The sequence below is a fragment of the Peromyscus californicus genome, unplaced genomic scaffold (genome assembly GCF_007827085.1).
Source record: "Peromyscus californicus insignis strain IS unplaced genomic scaffold, ASM782708v3 Scaffold_4__1_contigs__length_199733344, whole genome shotgun sequence".
NCBI classification, from domain to species: Eukaryota; Metazoa; Chordata; class Mammalia; order Rodentia; family Cricetidae; genus Peromyscus; species Peromyscus californicus.
The window spans coordinates 15,934,822-15,955,644 of NW_026294562.1; the positions used below are offsets into that span (position 1 = coordinate 15,934,822).

Here is a 20,823-nt window from a genome sequence, read left to right on the forward strand (position 1 = left end):
CATACCAGGTGGTTTCCATTTCTCGTGTACTCTTTCCTATACCCGAGCACAGTATTTATAGAGGTCCCAACTTCTGGCAATGTGCAAGTGCCGAGCCAAGGGAAGCCTAGGTACTGAGAAGCTGTCTAGATAGCCGGGCATCAGTGTGAGTGGGGAAGTCCCCAGTGCTTCAGGAGCAAGGCCAGCTGGTCCCTGGCAGGTCCCATGCCCCCGTCCCCTAGGAGGGGCAGACATTGTGTAGGAAGGACCAGGGAAGTGAAACAGTTCTGCTTTGGCTTTGCAGTGCTGGAGATGGAACCCAGGCAGCCAGGCAACTAGGTAAGCTCTGCCTCTGAGGCACACTGCCGTCCCCAGAATCCCAGCAGTGCCTGCCCCACGCAGTCCTGCCTGCCTTACCATGATGCAAAGGACGAGGGGAGAGGCCCTTCAATCACATTTCAGTGGCTAGGGTAGATGGAAGCGGTGGGGCAGGGAACAGGACATACTGCCGTCGGAGTCAGTCTGAGAGCCTGTGCCTGCAGCCGCGGGCAAGATGGCCCTCCACGTGTCCAGCCGCACAGCCTCCTTGTACTCTCAGGTCACGAGGCTCATCTGAAAGCCTTCTGGGCAGCTGGCTGCTCTGGCTTACTTACCTGCCCTATGGTCCTGGCCGGCTTTCTTAAGGTTCTTTCTTAGAGCAGTTATCACACTGCCTAAGCCCTTGACACAGTTCCTTCACGGCAGTGGGGAGTGGGGAGCCTCTGGCTGCTAGCTGGGGGTCAGGGGGTCAGGGGGGTCAGGCCTCACTGGTGCTAAGTTCAGCTTCACTTACCTGTTTATCCAAGGTCCAAGCAAGCCTTGGACAGGATATTCCAATAACACAGTACCCTGACACAAATGCAAAAGAAAACCATAGGAATAGGAAAGGTGTCAGTACTCAGACATTTATTACATCATAAAAAGTCCATTGGTGTTATTTTCCATATGTACATGCTCCTGTGGGTAGACCCCCCATCAAGTCCTATCTGTCCACCTTCCATGGTGCCAAGCAACTCCGAACTGACCAACTATTTGATGAAGGAAGAAGAACTGGAGGAGGTGGCCCAGGGCTGATGGGACTGGATGGAGAGAGGGACAAAGTGCAGAGTGGCTGGGCTTGGCTCTAACCTGGCAGGGCACACGGCAGGCACCGCAGGGTTGGCACAGCAGGGTTGGCTCCATGCCTCCCCAGGGCTACCAGGCTGAAGGCCGAGGCCACGGTTATGCCTGGGTCACTCTCAGCTTGGAAGCTCAGGAATGAACAGTAGAAGAGAGTCTCGAAGCCCGAAGTGGATCCCAGCAGGGACTAGAAAAGTTCTCACTTCCCCCATCAAGAAATAGCAACAGCAGCTTGCTTTGGGCCTGAAGATGTCTGTGGCCCTTGAAACCGGAAGCGGTGCCTGGAACGCCCGGAAGTGATGGTCCTGACCTCCAGGGACCTGCCTTAGTTGACTTCAGAGGTGGGGATAGGGTCTGTAGGACGGGGTGTGGACAAGAGTGGCACTGGGGAGGTGGCCTCGATGAGTGCAGGGTTGAGGATGATGGGCAGAGTCATGGGTGGCACTCCCACCTGCAGCGGCGAAGTCAGGGGCTGTAGGATTAGAGGGGGCTGGCCCAGTGGGGGAGGTCCCTCGGGGGGAGGACTCAGTCTGCTGGGGCTGGAGGCCACCGGCGATCCCGAAGAGCTGCTGCTGGCGGCTCGGGCAGCCTCAGGCTTCTCTGAGTCTGTAAGGTGAACAAAGGCGCCGGCTGCACTCACACTCGCCGGCTGCACTCACACTCGCCGGCTGCACTCACACTCGCCGGCTGCACTCACATTCGCCGGCTGCACTCACACTCGCCGGCTGCACTCACACTCGCCGGCTGCAGTCACACTTGCCAGCTGCAGTCGTCACACTTGCTGGCTGGCAGGAGACCCTCAAGAGCTCCCTCTGTCCCTCCCCCCTCCTCTCAGGTGAAGCTGGAACCTACTCTTTTTTTTTTTTTGGTTTTTCGAGACAGGGTTTCTCTGTGTAGCTTTGCGCCTTTCCTGGAACTCACTTGGTAGTCCAGGCTGGCCTTGAACTCACAGAGATCCGCCTGGCTCTGCCTCCCGAGTGCTGGGATTAAAGGCGTGCGCCACCACCGCCCGGCGGAACCTACTCTTAAAACTCACGTCATGTAAAAAAATACATTAAAACATAAATAAAAAAATAAAACGAGTTTCCATTTAGCCTCTAAATACAAACTCTATTTATAGACTTGGTTACTGAATGATGTAAGGTGTAACGAAATGCATTCATCTGTCAATATAAAAACCCACAACTCATTTCAGGACGCAGCTTCTTGTCTCTACCTTTTGCTCCTTCACTGTACCCCTCCCTCAGTAGGTCAGTTTTGGTCTGGACGTTGCATGCATTCCTGACAGAACTTTGTATAGTAGCGCAGCCCTCTCCTCCCAGCCTAGAGAGTTTATCACAGGGTAGCTGGTCCTGCTGTCTCCACTGGAAAGCAGGCAAACAGGATTCTCTCACTGACTTCTTCCCAGGCTTCCAGCCACGTCACAGCAGTAATCCTAAACTGCCCCGGGCATCTTCCTAGACTCACCAACCAACCATCTCTGAGGAACTCACCACAGGCCCCCACTTCTGAGGGTATCTCTGGGGAAAGTGGATGGCCGGGTATCCTGGGGTTACCAGCAGCAGGAGTCAGGTGGGTGGAGGCCAGAGATTTTTGGCTGTGAGGTTCCGTGGGCGTGGGGTCTGGAGCAGAGAGTCCAGATGGCAGCACTCAGTGCTTTCTTTCTCTCTCGCAGGGTCCTGGCTACCCACCAGCCCTCCAACACACCCCTGGGAACAGGGTCGCAGGTAGCTAAGGCTAGCTTCACATGTACCCCAAGATGGTGTAGCTGGATTCTCCTGCCTTCAGCTCCTAAGTAATGGGGGCTATAGGTGTGTGCCACCATGACAGTGCAAAGCTATTACTCTGTCCATCCTCCAGTGGACAGAGAAAATGAAGCTTGAGGATTCCTTGTGAGATCAGACCAGATCTTACCCTGGATGACGGTCTGCTTGAAGAGCTCATCACGTAAGTGTGGCAAAAAGCAATCAATGCGCTCCCAGGTAATCTCCCAGAGGGCAGAGGGACTGCCTCCTCTTGAATCTGCACTGTGGAAGATCTCTGCCGTGTCCATCACCAGGAGCATGTTCTTCAGAGACTCAGGGATTGCTTCTGACTGCAGGCAGCAGTGGGACCAGGGAACAGGAGAGGTAAGTTGGAGGCAGCCATGAGGGGCAAACAGCAAGTCTTCTCAGCATGTGGAAGAGGAAGTGCTCAGTGGGAACTGGGTCAAGGCAGAACATACCAGCAAATCACTGGAACCTGCATGCATGTACTTGTCCATGAAGTCTAGGATGGTGAGCCACAGGGCAGCGAAGGTGGACAGTGACAGCAGTGGAGACAGGTGCTGCAGGAAGACCTAGAGCCCACCAGCCAGCCCCTTTCAGCCAAGGGGAGTGGAGAGCTTCTGTGGCCCTCTCCAAAGCCAAGGGAAGCTGGTTCCAACTTGCAAATATTCAATCAGAGGTTCCTCTGAAATCCAGACACCCCCCCCCCCCCCCCCGAGTCCCTGGGCAGCCTCAACAGCTGGGGTTCTGAGCACTTACATGTCATCTTTGGGCCCTATGAGAAAGCCTGGCTTCTCTATGGGAAAACGCAGGCAGGGGGAGAGGGAGTGGATGCAGGGTGGTGAGCAGTACCTTTGAGAGCAGTGTGGAAGCCCTCATCCGGGTCTCCTCCATTCCACCCACATCTGCAGGGCTGATATTTTCTAACAGCTTGGTCAGTAGAGGAAACAGCACCTGGTAGGTAAACATCCAATGTCAACTGAGCCCAGTCAGTTGGGCAACTTTGCCCCAGGGAAGCTGGGTCTGGGTGGATGGGCATAGAACAGCAGAGAAGATCTGATGCTGGTGAAAGGCAGGAGCTCTCGGGTTGCCTTTCTGCCTTATGATCTGAACTTTCTCTGGAGAGCAGTAAGCAGCCGTACCTTGTTAAAGCAGGCCTCCCATTCCAGGGCATCTAGCTTCTGTAGGTCATGTACCAGAAGTGCTCGCTGCAGGTACGTCAGGGCCTGCATCCGCACCTGGCGCCGGGCGTCACAGCACAGGCAGGCAATACCTAGAGTGAGAGCAGGTCAGGATCTTCCAGGCATTGGTCTGGTGCTCCACAAGCTTCAATGTCACCTGTCCTACCTTGCATCCTTCCAAACCTTTACTCCAGGTTTACCTTGTAATAAAGGGCACCAGCAGTGGGCCCAGAGGGTGCGTGAGTCAGCGTCAATCTTCCGGCCCCCGGACTCCAGGTGGCGCTGCTCCTCTGCCCATGAGCTGTAGATGGAGGCGGCACGAGTGTGCAGGGTGTGCATCAGATCCAACAACTGGGATGACAAGAGTGTAGGATGTGACTAGGGCTGTTGTGCTGGGTCCTTCCCTCCCTCCCCAACTACCCCTGACGGGGTCTTCAGGGGACCCTCAGCACAAGCTAGGCCATAGTCCACTCCTCTCACAACATCCTCTGCTTCAACGGGAGCCCCCTGCTCTAGTCCTGGGGGTGTCCCTCAGAGGAAGGAAGTCAAGAGTAGAAGATATGGACACTGAGACCTAAGATCCTGACGTTACAGTGAGAAGGGCACTTTCCAGTTTTGAATTTTTACAATGTATTTATCTTTATGGTGTTTTGTTTGTGCACTGGATCCCTGGGACTGGAACTATAGATGGGCTGTGAGCTGCCGTGTGGGTGAGGGAACCAAACCCAGATCCTCTTTACTGCTGAGCCGTCATCTCTCTGGCTCCAAGAACGACACTTTCAATCCTACTTCACACTGCTGATGGAGTTACTTTATTAACCTCATTACAATAAAAACACTTATTTTGTTTGTGTGTGCACACGCCACAACATGTGTGTGGAGGGAACGTGTAGGACACGGCTCTCTTCCCATCATGTGGGTTCTGGGGTTGACTCAGGTCACCAGCCTTGGCAGCAAGCACCTTTATCCACTTGAGCCATCTCCTGAGTCATGGCAATTGTCCTTGTTAATCTCATCTGGAGCTAGTGAGCTGGCTCAGCGGGGAAAAGTACATGCCATGCAAGCCTGGCACCTGAGTTGGACCCTGGAGCCCGTGCGTAGGTAGGAGAGAAGCAGCTCACAAGTCCTCTGACCTCACATGCATGCCATGGCGCACATGCTCACACACAATGAGAAACTTAAAAAACAGAGCAAACCTCAGACTCAAAGGTTTCCATGGCCAACAGATCATGGCCACATTTTTTTTTTTCATCAGTTTTCTTTTTAAACAAAATTAATCCCCCATGTCCCCCCCAAACAGGGCTTCTCTGTGTAGCCCTGGCTATCCTAGAACTTGGTCTGTAGACCACACTGACCCTACTTCTGCCTCCCAAATGTATTTACTCTGTTTTTTTTTTTTTTTTTTTTTAAGATTTAATTACTTTTATACTGTATGGGTATTTTGCCTGCAGTATGTCTGTGTACCATGTATATGTAGTGCCTACAGAGGCCAGAAGAAGGCACCAGAGTGCCCTGAACCTGGAGTTACAGATGATGTGAGCTGCCATGTGGGTGCTGAGAACTGAATCTGGGTCCTCTGGAGGAGCAGTCAGTGTCCTTAACTGCAGAGACACCTCTCCAGCCTCCAAATGAACTTATTCTTAGAAATTTAGGTGCACATGTGTGCCCATGTGACTTCAGGTACACCACGTGTGCACAGGCGCCTGCAGAGGCCAGAGTGTTGGACTCCCTGGAACTGGAGATGATGACAGCAGTTCCAGCTATCTGATGTGGGTACTAGGAACTGAAGCTCGAACTCACAGATGCATCCGCCTGCCTCTGCCTCCTGAGGGCTGGGATGAAAGGTGCGCCACCATGCCTGGCTTTTCATCATCTTTCTAAGGCTATTCTGAAGACAATTGCTTCTCCATTTATCTAGTCAGATAAAGCCAGCCTGAACAAGCAATAACTATGGAAGGATAGACAAAATGCTAGAGATGTCGCTGCCTCTAGTAAGGGGAACTCTGGCTGCAGATAGGAATAAACGGAAGCTCAGTCTTATCAATCCATCTTTTTATATCTTCTGAACCTTGTATCATGTGCACATATTACATAATAAATAAGTGAAGTCTTTAAATACATAAATTGAACTAAGGGTCTTCTTAGAATTCATGCTATGCAAGAATTCTACCACTGAGATAAATCCCCAGCCCCCAAAATATTTAATTTAGTGCCAGGTGTGATGGCACACACCTTTGATTCTGGTACACAGGAGGCAGAGGCAAGGCAAGGAGATTTCTTGAGTCTGAGGCCAGCCTGGTCTACCAGGGAGTTCCAGGTGAGACCCTGTCTCCAAATGATCAAGCACACTGTAAGCAAAGACTTTTATAGATGGTTTTGGATAAGGGGAACACTGTGTGGGGGGTGGTTGAGGGGATGGGCAGTACACACTGGGTATTTCTTCTGGGTTCTGACTTTCCCTGGAACCGCCCAAGCTCTGAGTCTCAGGTGCAGAAGAAGTAAAGGGTGCCATACTTACGTCCTGACTGACCTGTAAAGACACCGTATGGTAGCTGGCAGGCACGCCTTCATCCTCCTCCTCATCACTATGTCCACCCCGAGTGGCATGCTGGTTGGAGGTTCGGGGTCGCCGAAGCATTGAACCCTCCTTGGGTTTCTTCTTGAAGCGGTTCCCTTTGCTGTCATATTTGTGACTCTTGCCACGTTTATCCTGGGACTTGCACCCTGAGCAGAGCCAGACTTACGTCACCTTCCCATAGCCTTAGGGCAAAGATGCCCTGCCTTTCTCTCCTCTCCACCTGACCCCAACTGTCCCTTCAATAGGTGACTTACCACCATTCAGACTGGCCTCTACGAAGATGCGGAGAGTCTTGACGCAAAGCTCGAAGTTGTCAGGGGTGATGTGAGCAGCATCACGAACAATGAAGGACAATGACTCCACACACTTGAGCAGGGACTTAGTGTCGTGTGGTCCCAGGTCCAGGCCCACCGTGAGGCTGTACTGATTAACCAGGGGGGAAGGGCCTGGCCTGCTGAGCCCTGCTCCAGCTCTGGGGGTGTCAATGTCATCCTTCCCCACCTGTAAAATAGACACGATACAAGTTGGGGCCCCTGTTCTAAGCGGCCCCAGATGTCTCCCTGAGAACCCAGAATCCTTCTTACAAGCTTAGGATGGTAGCAGACTCACCACTAACCAACCACTGTTGACCATATCGGCATCTGTGGCTGATCGGTGTATCCTGCCAGGCCTGCCGTGGTCAGTGTAGACTTCCGAGTCGGAAGTGTAGCCTCGGTCCAGGCTGACATCGTTTTGATGGTAGGATGGGAGCTCGCTGTCTGACTGCGCTCCTATAAGCCAGGCAGGGAAAGGCAGAATAAGAGCAGAGATGGGACATAACAGTATAACAGATCCTGAAGAAAGGTGCTGAGGCCTGGCATCTTCTCTTATGCCTGGCTTACTTTTGGTCTAGTCATTAAAGGGTGAGGCCTGGATATCGTCTCTCTCTTGACCAAATAGGGCAGCAAGCTTTGGGCTTCTGACAGCAACTAACAGCAGCTGTTAAGGACAGGTGGTGGCACAGGACATAGGTTTCTGTAAGATGGTCTTCAGGACAGCGGAAACTTGGCCTCACAGCCTTCTGTACTGCCTACTTGCCTTCATGCTATCTAGCCTGTGGGTAGCCGATACACACAGGAAGATCTGGAGGCAGATGGCTGAAGCCAGGTGTGTTTAATCTGCGGAACGTAATAACCTGTGTTTTGTTTTCCCACAGCAGCTCCTGGGTCGTAACTGCTTATCTGCCAGTGAGCATCTTCCCGGGAAAGGGCATACCAGCATCAGGAGCATCAGCCCTGGCTGTGGCCTGTAGAGCATCTGGAGGCTTCACGCCTGATCCAATGCACTCCAGCAACGTGAAGAGGGTGGCCCAGTCATCACCCGAGTGGATGTTGGCTGCATTGGTCTTGAGGAGTTCATGGAGCCCATATGCAACCTGGTGGCTGACTCTGGACAGCACGCTGGGCTTCATGAGCAACAGAATGCGCAGGGAGAGCAGGACCTGGAATGGAATGGGATAGGGAGCAGAAAGTGGGACAGACGTAGACAGAGTTTCCTGACTACTCATCCCCATTGGTTATTTAAGCTAGTGAGGGGACTGGCTTGGTCTCAACTGTTGCTGATCTGGTCTTGTCTTCTTTTCTTTTGGAGTACTGGGAATTGAACACAGGGCCTTGCATGTATTAGCTAAGTACTCCACAGCTAAACTACACCCTTGGCCATGCTTCATTTTTTTATATTGGTATTTTTATTAATTATATGTTCACACATGGTTGTAACAACACATAAAGAGTTTCCAATCTATTCCAAAGGCAATATGATACTGACGAAGTATAACATGGCAACAAGGACAGAATTAGGAACAATCTACTTGTTCCCCAGGCTTCCCCTAAGTTTACTTGAATTCATGTGAACTGTGTGTGCACTGAGTTCCACACAATTTCATCACTGTGTAGGACTGTCTGTCCAGAAGCTCCTACACCGTGGAAGCCACGCTGCTCCTTGACAACCACTTTTCCAATCCTTTCCTCCCGTCCCATTTCCAGCCCTTAGCAATCTGTCCTCAACTTCCAAAATCCTGTGAATTCCAAAGTGTTGTCTGAATGGAGTTATCCTTAAGCCTGGTCTCTCCCACCTGGAGACCTACCCACGTCTATCTTTACACATGGGGTCTGTTGCTCTGAGTTGCTGGAGAGCACTCCACAGTATTTTTGTACCGGTTTATTCTTTTACTCCAATCATCAGGCTGACTCCAGCTTCTGACTTTGATGAATGCAGCTTCAGTGAACATTTACATACATATTTAAAATTAAACTAAGCTCTCATTTTTTCTGGGATAAATGCCCACAAGTGTATTTTCTGGGCTGTATGGTAAGTGAATATTCAGTTTTATAATAAACTGCCATTAGAGTAGCTATATTATTTTTTAATTCCCACAAGAAATGTATGAATAATCTAGTTTCTCTGTATCCTTGCCAGCATTTGGTATTATCACTTTTAATTTTAGCTATTCTGGTAAGTACATAGTGATGTGTGTTATTTTTGCATTTTCCTAATGGCAAATGCTATTTCATGGGCTTATTGGCCATTTGTATATCATCTATGAAATATCTCTTTCTTTTTTCCATGTTTGCATTTTCATACTGGACCTTTCTCAAGTAATGATTTGTAAACATTTTTTTTTTTTTCTAAGACAGGGTTTCTCTGTAGCTTTGGAGCCTGTCCTGGAACTCACTCTGTAGACCAGGCTGGCCTCAAACTCACAGAGATCCACCTGCCTCTGCCTCCCGAGTGCTGGGATTAAAGGCGTGCGCCACCACCGCCCGGCCTAGATTGAAAGTTTTGAGCATTAGTGAAGTCTGGTTTATCAAGCCTTCCTCTTATAGACTGTGCTTTTAATATCAAGTAAAAAAAATTATCGGGCTGGGCATGGTCGGTGGTGGCATACACCTTCAATGCCAGTACTCAAGAGGCAGAGACAGGCAAATCACTGTGAATTTGAGGCTAGCCTGGTCTACATAGTGAGTTCCAGGCCAGCCAGGGCTATACAGTGAGACTCTATTTCAAAAAAATGAAAAACTAAAAACTAACTAACTAACTAAGTCTTTAGTCATCTCATGTACCTATGTCTTTACAGAGCTGTTTTGTAGGGACATACAAATGACAACAGAGAGTAACAGCCACTTGCTGGGGGGCAGGCACCCCAGTCTTCCAGTCACTGCTCTTGGCTTCCTGTTACTCTCAAGCTCTTTCGTCACTGAAGATGCTGTACAGTAACAAGAGCAGGAGGGGCTTATTTCTCTTTCTGTCCTTCCTAGCTCCACTCTGTAGCTGGAGTGTAAACACGGGAGGGGAAAGAAGAATTAGGGCTATGCACAGAAGCAAAAGAAGCTTGTTTCAGACTGTGACAGGGTCCAAAAGGAGAGATGTGAGCTTGAGTCCCTCCAGGATGGAGCAGTATTTGTGTTCAGGCTTTTGATTAAAAAAAAAAAGTATGTAATAAACCAACAAACCACATTAGAAATACTTACTTTTAGATCCTAAGATTTTTCTCCTATGTGTCTAAAGGTTTTACAATATATATATATATATTTTTTTTCTTTTCATTTTTTAGATCTATTATTTTGTATGTATGAGTGTTTTGCCTGCATGTTTGTTATGTGTACCATGTACATGCCTGGTGCCCAAGGAGTTCACAAGAGGGCACCATATCCTCTGGAACTGGAGTTACAGATGGTTGTGAGTCACTATGTGGTGCTGGGAACCAAACCCAAGGCCTTTGCAAGAAAAGCCAGTGCTCTCTACTAATGAGCCATCTCTCCAGTCCCTCCACTATGTCTTTAAAATTATCATCTGTTTAATTTTTCTGAAAATAAAGGTTTAAGTCAAAGTTCACTTGGGAGATTGAGACAGGAATATGGCCAGCTTGGGCTACATAAAAAGACCTTGTCTTAAAATCAAAACCAACCAAACAAAAAAACCCAAAGTGAAACAGCCACAAACCATTCAGTTGAACACATCTGTGTGAGTCTATTTCCAGATCATCTATTTGTTCAATAGCTAATATTTGTCTATTTCTTCATCTATACTATATAATTTAAAAATTGTTTATTGTTTATGTGTATGAGTGATTTGCTTGTATGTACTGATTGTATGTGTGTCTGTGCACTAATGCAGTATTTACAGAGGCCAGAAGAAGGCATCAGATGTCTGGAATTGGAGCTCTAGAGGGTAGTTAGCTACTGTGTGGGTTGCTGGAGGTCCAACCAGGGTTCATTGGTAAAGGAGCCAGTGCTCTTAACCTTGGAGACATCTCTCTAGCCCCCAACCTACATAATCATTACTACAATGAAGTTAGTTTGTTAGTTTGTTTGTTTGTTTATTTATTTATTTATTTATTTATTTATTTATTTATTTAATTTATTTAATTTATTTTGGGTTTTTAAGACAGGGTTTCTCTGTGTAGTTTTGCGCCTTTCCTGGAACTCACTTTGGAGACCAGGCTGGCCTCGAACTCAAGAGATCCGCCTGGCTCTGCCTCCCGAGTGCTGGGATTAAAGGCATGCACCACCACCACCCGGCTACAATGAAGTTTAATACTGGCTAGAGTGGCAGACTATGGGGTGCACAACTGTAATCCCAGCTTAGGGAGGCAGAGGCAAGAAGAGGGAGGCCATCCTGAGATACAAACTAGACCCTACATCAAAACAACCCATCAGGGCTATACAGTAAGACTGCCTCAAAAACAACAATAAACCTAACCAACAACAAAACCCAGGCTGGTGAGATGGCTAATGGGTAAAGACACTTGCTGCTATGCCAAGCCTGATAACTCGAGTTATATCCCAGGAATGCAAGCTGTCTTCTGCCTTCCACATGTGTACACATCTACTTACTCATCCATGCAAATAAATAAAAATATTAATATTTTATCATTAAACAATTATTTTATCATTAATTTTATTATTATTAATATTAAAATATTAGTAACAACAACAACAACAAACTAGATAGAATATTCATCCCATTTCATTCTTTGTCAAAATGTTTGGCTATTGTAGGGCCTGTGACTTTCATTCTAAATTTTAGAATAAGCTCCTCCAGGTCCACAAAAATCTTTGCTGGAATATTATAGAAGCCGCATCAGCAGACGGTAATGGCGCACGCCTTTAATCCCAGCACTCAGGAGGCAGAGGCAAGCGGATCTCTGTGAGTTCAAGGCCATCCTGGTCTACAGAGAAACCCTGTTTCAAAAAGCCAGAAAGAAAAGAAGCTGCATTACATATGTATATATTGGTCAAGGGAAGAACTGACATCTGAAATGTATTGAGTCTCCTAATAATCCATGGTATGGCCTCTTGATGTATTCAGAAGTCTCTGATTAACATTTTGTAAGTTTTTTTTCAAGACAGGGTCTCACTATGTAGCCCCTAGTTGGCCTAGAACTTGCTATGTAGACATGCTGGCCTTGAACTTACAAAGATCTGCCTACTTTTGCTTCCTGGCAAGAGACACTTGCCATCAGGCCCAGTTGCATTTTCTAGTTTTTAGCATATAAATGCTAAATGTTTTGTAAGGTGTCTAAGAATTTCACTTTATTTGGAGTACTTGTAAGTGGTATTGCTTTTATGCTTGTTCATTTGAGACAGGGTCTTAAATAGCCTAGTTTGCCTTTGAATTGACTAGGGAGCTGAGGATGGTCTTGAACTCCTAATTCACCTCTGCTTCCACCTCCCAAGTGCAAGGATTAAAATCCTATCCTGCTAGGATTTCTGTGAATTTGAGTTCGAGGCTGGCTTGGTCTACAAGTGAGTTTCAGGGCAGTCAGAGCTAGACAGGGAGATCCTATCTTGTAAACAAACCAACCAACCTGTGCTGCCAAAGTCCTGCCCGACCCCCTCTCCTTGTTTTTTTAAAGTCAGGGTCTCACTCTGAAACTCATGATGTAGTCCAGGTTGGCCATGATCCCCTGGTGATCTGTCTAGCTCCTGGATGCTGGTATCATATAGGTGAGTGACCATGCCTGATTATCTAGTGTGAAATTGCAGCACTTTCTATCTATCTATCTATCTATCTATCTATCTATCTATCTATCTATCTATTGAATCATCTCTATCTATCTAATCATATCTATCTATCCATCCAAACATCTCTATCTATCTAATCATCTCTCTCTATCTATCTAATCATATCTATCTATCTATCTATCTAGTCATCTCTATCAATCAATCAATCAATCAATCTATCTAGTCATCTCTATCAATCTATCAATCTATCTATCTATCTATCTATCTATCTATCTATCTATCTATCTACCTACCTACCTACCTACCTACCTACCTACCTATCTATCTATCTATCTATCTATCTATCTACCTACCTACCTACCTACCTACCTACCTACCTACCTACCTACCTACCTATCTATCTATCTATCTATCTATCTATCTATCTATCTATCTATCCGAGGCAGAGTCTCTCTACACAGCCCTGGCTCACTATGTTGGCTTCAAATTCAGAGATCTGCCTGCCTCTGCCTCCCAAGTGCCAGGCTGGAATTGCTTTTTTAAAAGACAGGGTCTATGTGACTCTGGCTGGCCTCAAATTCATAGAGATCTGACTGTGGCTGCCTCTGCCCCTGGGATTAAAGGCATACACCACCATGTCTGCCTGAAACTGCATTCTCCTTCTCCTCTTCTATGTGTGTTGCCTACATGTATATACACGCACCATATGTGTACCTGGAACCTGCAGAGGTCAGAAGAGGGTATTGGATCCTCTGGAATAAGATTATGGATGGTTGGAGCCATCATGTGGGTGTTGGGAACTGAACCCAGGTCCTTTGCAAAAGCAGCAAGTGCTATTAATGGCTGAGCCATCTCTCTAGCCCTGAAATTACATGTCTTAATTTCAACTTCCATATGTTCATATTATCATGTGGAAGTATGGCTTTTGCGTGCAGATCTTAAGTCTTGTGACTGTTGAACCTAATTGTTGTTCAGTACTAATTTTTTTTGTTTTTTGGTTTTTCGAGACAGGGTTTCTCTGTGTAGCTTTGCACCTTTCCTGGGACTCACTTGGTAGCCCAGGCTGGCCTCGAACTCACAGAGATCCGCCTGGCTCTGCCTCCCGAGTGCTGGGATTAAAGGCGTGCGCCACCACCGCCCGGCTCAGTACTAATTTTTTATACTTGAACCATGGGATCTCACCCTTAGGGTTCAAAGTGTAAGAATAACAAAATTCAACCCCCTGCCTGCAGAACAGATACAAGATGAAGGTACTGCTAGAAAAGAGCAGCAGCCCAACCCTAAAGCAGAGTTCATGGCTAAGGCCATTCCAGGCTCCCCCTCAATGCCACCTGGCAGACTGTACCAGCCCTGAAGCTAGTTCCTGGGCTAAAGTTCCAGGGGACTGAATGTACTTTTTGCCTTGGGCCATAGCTGACACTGTGGCTGTAGTGCTTGCACTCTTGCCCACCGTCCTGCATGCACTTGCTTACCTGGCCACTGATCTCTTCTCTCCGGAGCAGCCGAATGGCTAGGCGTAGCAGCCCTACCACTGCCCGCTCCACAAGGAAGCAGAAATCTTGTGCCTGAACACACAAGTGGTATAGATGATCTCGAACAGTCTGCCATACACAGCCCACACGGTCCCTAAAAGTCATAAAGGGTAAGGACAGTATCAACTGGACAGGCCACTGGGTAATAAGTCACCTAGGCCTTTCATAGTTCACTGGTATTGTGCCCTAAGCAATCAAGCACAAGCTCCTCCCTTCTGCTCAGAGCTTCACGTGTTTCTTGGTCCCAGAGGCCACCCAGCAAGGTGGCTTTCAGCCTTTTGGCACAAGCTCAGTATGAAGTCTGCCTAAAGACTGCCCTCTCCTACCTGTTCTCCAACACGATCCTGAGCAGCATCTCCAGACAGAAAGCAGCATCTTCCTCATCATATGTCTCTTCATCTGGTGTCACTGAGACCAGAGCCTAGAGGGAGGGCAACAACAGGGAAAGCAGCCATGGAAGAGAAGCCAGCCACTGGCTCTGTCCCAACAGAAACTGAGGCCACACCACTGCCCCGGTGCCTCTCAGACCTCTTCATCTTCTACCTTCATGAGCTCCTGAAGTGATTCCAGCTGGAGGAACTTGCTTTCTGTGATCATTTTTTCTGGGTCACATTGCTAGAGGGGACACATGAAAGAGGGGGTTTATAACAAAGGCTATAGGGAAGAGAATTTCCAAAAGTCAGGGAAAGAGGGCAGAATTGTCTTTGTTACAAGCCCTAGATGTTCACAGGGTCACATCTTTCTAGAAGGAAGGAGTCTAGGGTTTCTCATGAGAGACAGATAGGCAGTTACCTTGATACAGTCCAAGGCCACTCTCTTGGCCTCCTGGTTCTCTGTAGATGGGCCCCGTACACTAGACTGCTCAGGGCCACTCAATGTCAGCCAGCTCACAAAGCTAAGTACTGATGACTCTCCTCTGTAGGAAAAGGATACATGTCCTGGTGAGCTCTAACACTCTGACTACCTCCTCTCCCAAGGCCCTCAACCAGTGGGGCTACCCTGACCGGTTTGATGGCATCTCCTCTCGCTGTAGAGAGATCTTGCCATTGGGATCCACAAAATCTTCTACCTGGAAAACAAATCAAGAGTAATTTATTTCTAGGGGTTTGGAGAGATGGCATGTATTGCTATCGCAGAGGACCTGGGTTTAGTTCCTAGCACCCACATGGTGGGTTACAATCATCTATAACTCCAGTTCCAGGGAATCTGATACCCTCCTCTGGCCTCCATTGGCATTAGGTATGCATGTGGTGCATATACATATATTCAAGCAAAATGCCTATACACATAAATCTAAAAAATAATGAAAAGAAGTGATGGGGCATAGTAGGACATGACTGTAATCTCAGCTCTTAGAAGGCTGAGGCAGAAGCTACATAGCAAGTTCGAGACTAACCTAGATAACTTAGTGAAGCCTTGTCTCAAAAAAATAAAAATTTCTTCCAGTATATCATTTACATCCCTTGTGCTCCCTGGCCCAAGCAACGTTCTCTGGATTTCTTCCCATAAACAGTCCATATACTACTGTGTCCCCTCCAAGAGGTGATTGGCAATGGCTTCTAACAGCCTTCCTTTACAGCTTCTCTCCAAGATCTGCAGTACTACATTGGCGATGCTCCTAGTATAGAGCTGTTCTACACAGAGCACAGGAAGCTAGGTCTCTGTCTTAACGCTGGACGTTCTATCAAGAGTTACCTCCACAGAGTGGTCCTCAGTCTCATCTGCTGCACTACACCGACAACTGCCCAGGCCCAGGACCAAGGCTATGACCTGGCCTGCCCCAACACCCACCCCATCTATGATCTGCCAGAGCACATGAAGGAACCCGACAAGCAGACCCCAAACTGTAGGGTCTCCACAACACAGGGCAACAACAGGATACCCAAGAAGAGTCCTAGTGAAGGCTTAGCATCAGTGGTGTAGCAGAAACCAGAGGCCTCGGGACAGACCAGTGACTCTCTGCAGTGAACACTTGCAAGTAAAGATACATGGACAAAGGGGTTTATGGCGTGACTCACTGTGTCACACTGCAGCTTCCATAATGAGATCTTTTTAAAATTTTTTCTTTTTTTTCTCTTAAATTTTGTTTTATTTTGGTGGGGTGGGTGCAGGGGTGGAGGGTGGATGTGAAAGGATGGGGAAACGAATGGGATCAAGATACATAATGTAAAGGACACATAGAATAAATTAAAAAAAAATTACCTCCACCATAGCCTTGGGTAAAAGTTGGGCTCGGAAGAGCTGCAGCATAGCCTCCATGATATTCTTCCAGCCCTCCCGAAGGATGTCACCATGACGATGGGCCAAATGGAATACTGTCTTGGCTGCAATGTGGGCTTTAGGGTTGCTTCCAAATACACTGGGCAGGTTCTCAATAGACTGGAAAGGCGGATGTAAAGAGGCTTAGGCTTGGTTCAGGTCTGGGAAGGAGGCTCGTTCAAGTCTCTGCCTATGGTTCCCTCACAGTTTTCTGCTACCGTATTAGTGGGAAAGGTCAATCTGATGAAGGCCTTTCCTATGGCATCTCCTCCCTGATCCCATTACTTGAGGCGACACTATTCTCCTTCCAGAACTTACAAGATAGAAGTGGCCTAAGCTTGTTCGAGAGGGTATACATGATGGGTGCAGCCTCCATGGCTGAGGCTTGCTCTCCTTTGGGATTCTAAACCCACATAGTTCCTGCTCCAACTCACCTCACTACTGAGAGCTGTGAACTTGCACAGAGAGATGATGAGATTGTCAAACACATCACTGAGGCCATAGTGGGCGGAGATCATGGCACACTTCCTGTAATGTCACCCCCATGACAGAAACAGTCACTGGAAGGCCACTCAGCCCTCCCAAATTCTTAAGCAACTTTCTATTGATTCTTCCCCAATGGGTCAAAGAAAGAAACCTTTAACCCCTAATCTGTTTAAGACTGAGATTTCCCAGGCTCCAGCCTCCCTCCCAAAAATCAGGAGACATCCCATTCTGAGGAAGTAAAACCAGGAGTCAAAGAGGCATGGGGGCAACCCGTGTTAACTCGGTGAGATGAAGGATATGAGACCGAGGCCAAAGCTGGGCTACCTGAAGCCTGAGATGGCTTTCTGGACGATGGTCTCCTCAAGACTTTTATCAAAGACATAAGAGAGAGCAGCAATAGTGGGGCCCCAGGTCATAGTGAAGAGGTCAAGGTCGTAGCTGCCAGGAGGTACACGAAGGAATATGCCCTCAGGGGTAGCCCCTCGATGAAGCAGCACACTCCACACATAGTTCTCACGAACCAGACCTGTCTGTTCCTCAGGCATCACGATTTCCTCATTCCTGTCAGAAGGGAAAAGAAGAACTAAATGCACTCCTGTGAACATGCTACTTCTAAACTAAGAAAAGGGGTTTCACCTAGACAAGTATCTTCCATTCATATGAGGTTATCACAACTGCAGCTAAGTGATCTGTTTCCACCCATCACTGGGGCAAGGGAGAGAGAGTGAATGCATTCATAATCTCACAGTCCCATCTCTAAGCCTTCAGCTCTCACATTCTTCCTGCGTAGGGGGCATAAAGTCCTCCTTTTCTGATTCATTATAAGGAACTAACCATATGAACATGGTGGCACATATCTCTAATTCTAGCACTTGGTAGGCTGAGGCAAGAAGATCAAGAGTTCAAAGGTCAGACTCAGCTACCAAGCAAGTTTGAAGCAATCTTGAGCTCCATGAGACTGTCTCAGAATACTAACAAAAGAACTAAGTACCCTGTCTCTGACTCGAGGCTTACCCTCTAGTGCTGGTCATGTCTCTACAAACCAGAGAACGCATTTTGTGAGCTCTCCAAGAAAAGCAGGGAAATTTGGTTTAGGAAATAGGGTCATGCTACCTCACTTAAGAGAAATAGTTTGGGCCGGGCGGTGGTGGCGCATGCCTTTAATCCCAGCACTCGAGAGGCAGAGCCAGGCGGATCTCTGTGAGTTCGAGGCCAGCCTGGACTACCAAGTGAGTTCCAGGAAAGGCGCAAAGCTACACAGAGAAACCCTGTCTCGAAAAACCAAAAAAAAAAAAAAAAAAAAAAAAAAAAAGAAAAAAGAAAAAGAGAAATAGTTTGGACTGGAGATGTAGCTCTGCAAAGAAACACATTCCTAGCGCCTATGTAAACCCTGGGTTCAATCCCTGGTACCAACCATGTCTGTAAACACACGTACACACAAGAGAGCCAATTTGTATAGACCCTAAGTTTGGAATCCTAGAGTCCCATTATTGTTCAGGCTTCTTTAAACAAGAAATGAGTTGTCACAGAGGAGGCTGCCTAGCTAAGTCTCAAAGCTAAATCCACTACAGTCTGATGTGACTCTAAAAACAGAAAAAGGGAGCAATGCATTTCTCCTTAACAGAGATGTACACTACTCTCCACATATACTCACTTGATGGCATGGTACATGTCCTCCAGGACGTCTTGCTCAAAGTCCTTGCCTCCATTCACACCTTTTAGGTTTTTTCGAAACTCCTAGAGATAGGACAGTACGTTTTCCCTGTGTCAATGCTGTACACCACCCAAGGAACTCCTTAAGTCTGTGACAGACAGGACTTTGGAAACAGTTAAGTGAAAGAAACCCTTCTCCATCCCAGTCCCTCTTCTGAAGGGGTCAGCACTCCCTGAGTCTCTTGACGGAACTCTGTCCCCATACAAACTGGAAACTTCCCTTATCTTTCCTGCTACTTTTAAAGCTGTACTGGCTCTTCTCTGTCTCGGTTGGAGTCCAAGCTTACCTCCAGGGTCATGGGTACATTCTGTTTGCGAGCGTTGTGGTTATGTTGGTCAGTGTTAAGCATGATGACAGCATAGGCCAGGGCAAAGCAGGCATCGCTATTGGCAAATGGGGAGCCATTACAACTCTGAAAAAGCCAAGAATCCATCTGTGTCAATGCCCTTTTCTGGCCAATTCAATCCTCACTACTACCAACCCACTGGTCAGTGATGGTATACAAGTGGCAGTATCACCCAGGAAAATGGCCAAGTTCTTGCCAAATCTTTAACAGCATGGAAAGCCCACCGGAGTGGAGGTAATAGCTGAGGTTTTTGGCTGAGGGAACAAAGAGGCCCTCAAACTGATCAGGACCCTTGACTGACTTTCTGACACTAGACCTACCCTCCAGTGCTCTGTGAATGCCTCCAGCAACCTGTGAATAACTGGTGCTTCCCCGGGCAGACGGAAGGCTTCCAGGTAGAGCCGCAGAGCTTCGTCAAGTCGCAGACCCTGAAAGCTGAAGGTGCTACAGAGAGAGGAAACAGAATGAAGAGGCTGGAGGCATGGAAGCTGCACAGGTCAAGCTGTTAGTCTTCCTTAACCCTCTCTTACTGGTCAACCTTCTCTTACTGGAACAGAGGAGGTTGATGGATGTGGCAGAGGAGTGGTACAGCCTGGTCATTGCTAACAAAATCCCTAACCTAAGCACTTACCACATTAGCAAAACTCTTGTCTAGACACCTCACCTCTCAGAACCCTGCTCCAGGCCACTTGGCAGTGCTTTCCATTGGAACAAAGGGAGGGGCTCCTAAAGCCTGCACCCCTTTCAGGTTCAACAGATAAGTATAATAGAAAGAGGCAAGAGTATTATGTGAGCTGGTCATCAGCAGGAACTGGAAGAGACTTCCTCTGAGGGAAGAATGTCCTGTCACTCAGACAGCTCCTTCTTCCTTTCTCCTTTCCCCATATCTCTTTCATCTTGTGAAACTCAGGCATGCTAAAGGACCACACCATCACCGAGTGATAGATATCCCAATCCCCACACCGCTTATTTCTTCCTCACCTCACAAAACTCTCCAATAGGTCAGTGTTTTTGCGGTCACTCACAAACTCTCCAATCATTTTCTTGTCTAGCCGAGGGTTCTCTCGAAGCCACTGGGCCACCTCTGTGTTATCCATGGGAATGGTGAGGAGGCCTTTTTCCTGTAGAAACTGGATCCCCTTTTTTGGTTTTTGATTGAACTGCTCTGTCCCAGTGATCAGCAGCTAGAAGACAAAGACTAGAGGCATCAGAAGTTGCTGTGCCCTGAAGTCAGACAGGCAGGCAGGCAGGCAGGCCAGACTCTAGTATAGACTACAGCTGGTCCCCTAAAGAGCTTTCTGAGTGCTCCAGATGACCAGGACAACCTCCCTCCTCGAATGAGAGGTCAGAGAGACAGAGAGGAGGCAGACTGGTGAGGTCTGCACTTCTACAGCCATCTCTGGTATCTACGGACAGCCAGCATCATATTACAGCCGGGTTTAGAGTCCCCTTCCTTTTTGGACTGCTTTGCTTCTAAGGTCCTGGGTTTGAAGGACAGGGCAGACTAACTGTGATCTCTTTGCTTCCTGTATGTCTAGTCACAGACCTGCAATCAAATACATTTATCTGACAATAAAAGAAAGAGAGGATTAACTAGAAGTTTTTATGTTAAGAAAACCAAAAACGCCGGGTGGTGGTGGCGCACGCCTTTAATCCCAGCACTCGGGAGGCAGAGGCAGGTGGATCTCTGTGAGTTTGAGGCCAGCCTGGGCTACAGAGTGAGTTCCAGGACAGGCTCCAAAAGCTACACAGAGAAACCCTGTCTCAAAAAAAAAAAAGAAAACCAAAAACTTCCTACCTCCAATCAAGAAGCTATTTA

General features: G+C 47.8%; 1 protein-coding gene across 10 annotated transcripts in view; it reads right to left on the reverse strand.

Moving 5' to 3' along the window:
- Positions 1-907: 907 nt before the first annotated feature.
- Gbf1 (golgi brefeldin A resistant guanine nucleotide exchange factor 1) overlaps positions 908-20,823 on the reverse strand; it is a 153,590-nt gene continuing 133,674 nt past the window's right edge. For 6 of the 10 annotated variants that reach the window (XM_052760537.1, XM_052760536.1, XM_052760533.1 and 3 more), the window contains 23 exons: positions 19,986-20,188; positions 19,325-19,448; positions 18,945-19,070; positions 18,599-18,681; positions 17,269-17,505; positions 16,893-16,986; positions 16,402-16,578; positions 15,204-15,268; positions 14,992-15,115; positions 14,743-14,814; positions 14,526-14,620; positions 14,140-14,293; positions 7,917-8,142; positions 7,272-7,432; positions 6,917-7,163; positions 6,603-6,808; positions 4,285-4,435; positions 4,046-4,176; positions 3,756-3,857; positions 3,362-3,475; positions 3,052-3,232; positions 2,631-2,759; positions 908-1,743 (listed from right to left, as the gene is read on the reverse strand). In XM_052760537.1, the coding sequence (XP_052616497.1) occupies positions 1,463-1,743; positions 2,631-2,759; positions 3,052-3,232; positions 3,362-3,475; positions 3,756-3,857; positions 4,046-4,176; positions 4,285-4,435; positions 6,603-6,808; positions 6,917-7,163; positions 7,272-7,432; positions 7,917-8,142; positions 14,140-14,293; positions 14,526-14,620; positions 14,743-14,814; positions 14,992-15,115; positions 15,204-15,268; positions 16,402-16,578; positions 16,893-16,986; positions 17,269-17,505; positions 18,599-18,681; positions 18,945-19,070; positions 19,325-19,448; positions 19,986-20,188 (3,483 nt within the window). In that variant the 3' untranslated portion in view covers positions 908-1,462. The remainder of the gene's footprint in view (positions 1,744-2,630; positions 2,760-3,051; positions 3,233-3,361; positions 3,476-3,755; positions 3,858-4,045; positions 4,177-4,284; positions 4,436-6,602; positions 6,809-6,916; positions 7,164-7,271; positions 7,433-7,916; positions 8,143-14,139; positions 14,294-14,525; positions 14,621-14,742; positions 14,815-14,991; positions 15,116-15,203; positions 15,269-16,401; positions 16,579-16,892; positions 16,987-17,268; positions 17,506-18,598; positions 18,682-18,944; positions 19,071-19,324; positions 19,449-19,985; positions 20,189-20,823) is intronic. The other 4 variants (XM_052760534.1, XM_052760541.1, XM_052760540.1 and 1 more) reach the window with 1 other exon arrangement.